Source organism: Cebus imitator, unplaced genomic scaffold, assembly GCF_001604975.1.
Source record: "Cebus imitator isolate Cc_AM_T3 unplaced genomic scaffold, Cebus_imitator-1.0 Scaffold98, whole genome shotgun sequence".
In the NCBI taxonomy this organism is placed as follows: domain Eukaryota; kingdom Metazoa; phylum Chordata; class Mammalia; order Primates; family Cebidae; genus Cebus; species Cebus imitator.
In genome coordinates this window covers 1,806,846-1,807,776 of record NW_016107413.1, presented here as the reverse complement: position 1 = coordinate 1,807,776, position 931 = coordinate 1,806,846, and the positions used below count along the sequence as shown (strand labels likewise).

Sequence of the window (931 nt, the reverse complement as noted above, 5' to 3'; positions counted from 1 at the left end):
TTTTTTTTTTTAAAGAGATGGAGTCTCACTATGTTGCCCAGACTTATTTGTGTATTTTAACTAATGTTCTCTTTTGTGCTTTTTCTTTACCCCATTACTATATAGATATCAGATACACAGATTGTATTGATAGTGGCTAATGTTACAATTTAGTTTATAGATGAGAGAATATCAAGATAAAAAATCATAACTGGAACTAGGAGAGGAATGGATGACATTTAAATATCTTGGGCTTAGAGCCAGATGTAGCATATTAGGGGAATGTGAGTTCATTTCTGGTTGAGCGGATAATTAAATGTATTTGAATTATGTGTAAATTTTGCACTTTTTGATATAAGAACAACAGATAATAGTATCAGTAGGTAATAGGATATTTTATTTCAAAAACAGTGAAGAAGCTGCTAAGCATAAAATTTGTCAAATGCTACCAAGATGATGAATGTGCAACTGTGAATGCCAAGAAATTTAAATTTAATTACATTCTTTATTATCTTTTCCTCAAAGGAAATATAGAATCCATTATAAATGTCCCAATTTATACTACAGTATTAATCTCAATCCTGATCATTACATAGTTACAGCATTTACCAATCTGATTTTATAAATCAACCAAAATTGTTAAGAAATTTACAGATGCCATTTTTCCCTGTTACAACATATGGACAGGCCATCAAAAACAAAACCCCAAAAGAAGTATATTTTATGCTAAAGTTACTTTCTGTCCAGGTCGAAATATTGTTCCACTTTGATTTTTCCTCTTCTTTGGATTTTGAAAGCTTTCATATCTGAAAAGAGATAATTTAATATGTGTAAATAGTACCATTACAAAAATTAATGGATTGCTTGCAAACTCATATTTTAAGAAATGAGGGAAATAACTAGGAAAAAAATGCCAGTCACAGAAATTAAAAGCTTTTTTTTTTTTTTTTTT

At 28.9% G+C, this 931-nt stretch overlaps 1 protein-coding gene across 1 annotated transcript in view; it reads right to left on the bottom strand.

Moving 5' to 3' along the window:
* Window positions 1-355: 355 nt before the first annotated feature.
* Window positions 356-931, bottom strand: part of PEX1 (peroxisomal biogenesis factor 1) — a 45,533-nt gene continuing 44,957 nt past the window's right edge. The window contains 1 exon segment of the mRNA XM_017536426.2: window positions 356-785. Coding sequence (XP_017391915.1) covers window positions 701-785 — 85 coding nt within the window. The 3' untranslated portion in view covers window positions 356-700.